At 38.4% G+C, this 2616-nt stretch overlaps 1 protein-coding gene across 1 annotated transcript in view; it reads left to right on the top strand.

Moving 5' to 3' along the window:
• Positions 1–2616, top strand: part of LOC106514885 (oxysterol-binding protein-related protein 1) — a gene marked incomplete in the record, with an annotated part of 104287 nt that overhangs the window by 21832 nt on the left and 79839 nt on the right. The window contains 2 exon segments of the mRNA XM_014004417.1: positions 908–981; positions 1083–1146. Coding sequence (XP_013859871.1) covers positions 908–981; positions 1083–1146 — 138 coding nt within the window.

The raw sequence follows: 2616 nt of genomic DNA, 5'->3' as shown, positions 1-2616 counted from the left end.
CTCATCACTTCCTCTTCTAAATGCCTTGAAATTGGCCTGTCTCTTTAAGAACCTCCTGCTGCTTCTGTTCCGTCCTGTCCCCTGTAGTCACGCGCACGTGGGGGTGTTTTGTTTCGCCCGTGCGCTATGATGCAGTTTACTTGGCATCTGAAAATACATTTCCTCAAAGGTATTCTGAAAAGAGCTTCACTGAATGAGAAGTAGTGTGGAGAGCAGCGGACAGTAAGTTTCACTTTCACTTTTGCTCTGTTACTGCCGACAGCCTGCAGGAGTCATGGGCGGGGTGTGTGGGGAGGTGTGCTCTGTGATGAGGAAGTTCGGCTTAAAGGTGTTCCTGGTCCCCACCTGTTGTTTTGCTCCTCAGCATGGCTTCATAAAAACACCGCAGGATTTCTCAAACATGCATGAATGAGTCAGAGCAAGGCTTTGGACATGTTTTTTATGAGTATAGCATTATAACATGATATAAAACTCAAAAAAGTAGATTTTACCTGATACTGCCCCTTTAAAATTCAGTGTGGCAGTAGCTGAGTCACTCTGACACGTACTTTGAATATGAGTTTGCAATATTTTCAAGGACTGACCAAAACATCTCCAACATTGTCATTTTCAGCATGAAATTCTACATTCCTTTAGTAAAATCTAGATCTTTAATTTAGTCGATAAAAGAAATATCTACAGTATATTTGTACTTATTAGTGTACCTTTCAGTTGATGTTTTGGTATTATTYATAGCATGTTTCATAGTGGAGTGAGTATTCTGACACACAGCAGCGKTAGCAGCACTTCAGCCTTTTTATTCTGATTGAAGTGTTTTTTTTTTTCAAGTGCCTGCACTGACAGATGATTCCATAAAAGCATGTGAAAACACAACTGATGGTCCTTTTCTTCTGCTCTCCTTTCACAGAGCTCCAGGTTCTTTGGTTGGCGCTCCTACTGGGTGGTCCTGCAGGACGGGGTTATAAACTGGTACTCCAAACAGTAGGTGCAGCTTTGATAATACAAAGGTTGTGAATGTGTCAGGTGTGTGTTTTCTTCTGAAAATTCCGTTGTAAACAGCTCACTTCCGTGTCTGTGTCAAGGTCAGACGCAGCTACGAATGTCAGACGGCAGGGCTGTAAGTCCCTGACAAACTCTCAGTGTTTGGTAAGACAAGTTTAAAGAAATGTCTCCTAATTGGACTTTTTGTTGGACTTATTTATCTCCATTTATTCTCCTGTCCTCCTTCTCCAGGTACGAGCCAAAGATAGCCGCCTGTTCACCCTGAAGTGCTTCGATGACAGTGTTCATCACTTCAAAGTTTCGCCTGAAGCTGACCCAGAAACAACCAGAAAAGTGAGCTGAACTCCTCCTCCTCTGGAAATCTTAACTTTCTAAAGAAAAAATCCTTAACACTTTCAGACACTCTATCCTCTGCATAGGTCTTTGATGAGGTCATTTCTAAAAGGTGAAGAACTTCTTTCATGTTTTTACTTTACATACTGCAGGATGAAACCTGTTTGTAAATGAAAATCTAAAAAAAAAGAAGTAAATGTATTTTTAATAGCTCACAGTGGTCAGAAAGAAGTCAGACTGAACTCTGACTTACTTCAGAGTTTGTTTTTTAACATTTTTTTAAATAATTCACTAAAACTCAAATGTGTCWCTTAAAATGTTGCAATTTGCCACAAACAGTTTCTCTGCACTTGACTTCTGCTTTAACTCATTTATTCTGCTCTAACTCATGATTTTGAAACAAAGAGCAACTAACAGGAAGTGGAAGATAATGTAACCAGTTTAAGGTGGAAATAATGCAATTTTAGACAAACAGTAAAATATTATTAAATATTCTATATGATCCTAAAATGGATTTTAAGCTAATTATGTAAATATTATGCATTTTAACTAATAAATAAAATCTGATATCCCAAATCTGCAGTGGTGGGCACCAGCCCGCTACAGCGCAAATCCGCTAATTGCGGACCTTTATATTTCATTTGCTCTTTAGTGGTCTTACTAATTTTTGTAATTCATTAGCAGATTTGTGCTTTCTAAAATTAAAATGCAGTACCACTAATAACTAATTATCTACCAGTCATCATTATGTTGAACAGCAGAAGGTGTGACTGTCAATGAATCACAACACATATGATCTATCCAACAGCACCCCGCCCAGATAAACACACTTATTGTGAAGGTATACATCCTGCTGACTGTTGCTTTGGGTCACGGTTCTGATTTCCCATAATGCTTTGTGTCTGCTTACGTAGCAGGAAGGCAATAGCAAAAACAGTTAACGTTTGTAATCCTTACTAAAATTTTGTATGTATTGATTTCTTTTACTTTACAATCGGAGCTCCTTTTTTAAAAAAAAAGTTTAAACGCTGGAGCTCAATACTTGATGTAATTGATCGAAGGAACGGGGATAGAGATTCAGAAATGATTAAAGATGTTATGCTGATGAAGCCTGACATCTGTTGGTCAACTGGAGTAACTACATGGAAAACTTTAAAATCCAAGCTCTTATTTTGAAGAGAAGATAGTTTCCTGTTCTCCCTGCTTTCGTTTCCCGTCAGAAATCAAATCCGTCATGTACCCAGAATTAGGGTTGGACAATATTGGCAAAAAAAATTAATC

Source organism: Austrofundulus limnaeus, unplaced genomic scaffold (genome assembly GCF_001266775.1).
Source record: "Austrofundulus limnaeus strain Quisiro unplaced genomic scaffold, Austrofundulus_limnaeus-1.0 Scaffold23, whole genome shotgun sequence".
Lineage (NCBI taxonomy): Eukaryota > Metazoa > Chordata > Actinopteri > Cyprinodontiformes > Rivulidae > Austrofundulus > Austrofundulus limnaeus.
The sequence above is the reverse complement of the archived record's forward strand: the minus strand, read 5'-3'. Positions and strand labels throughout refer to the sequence as shown.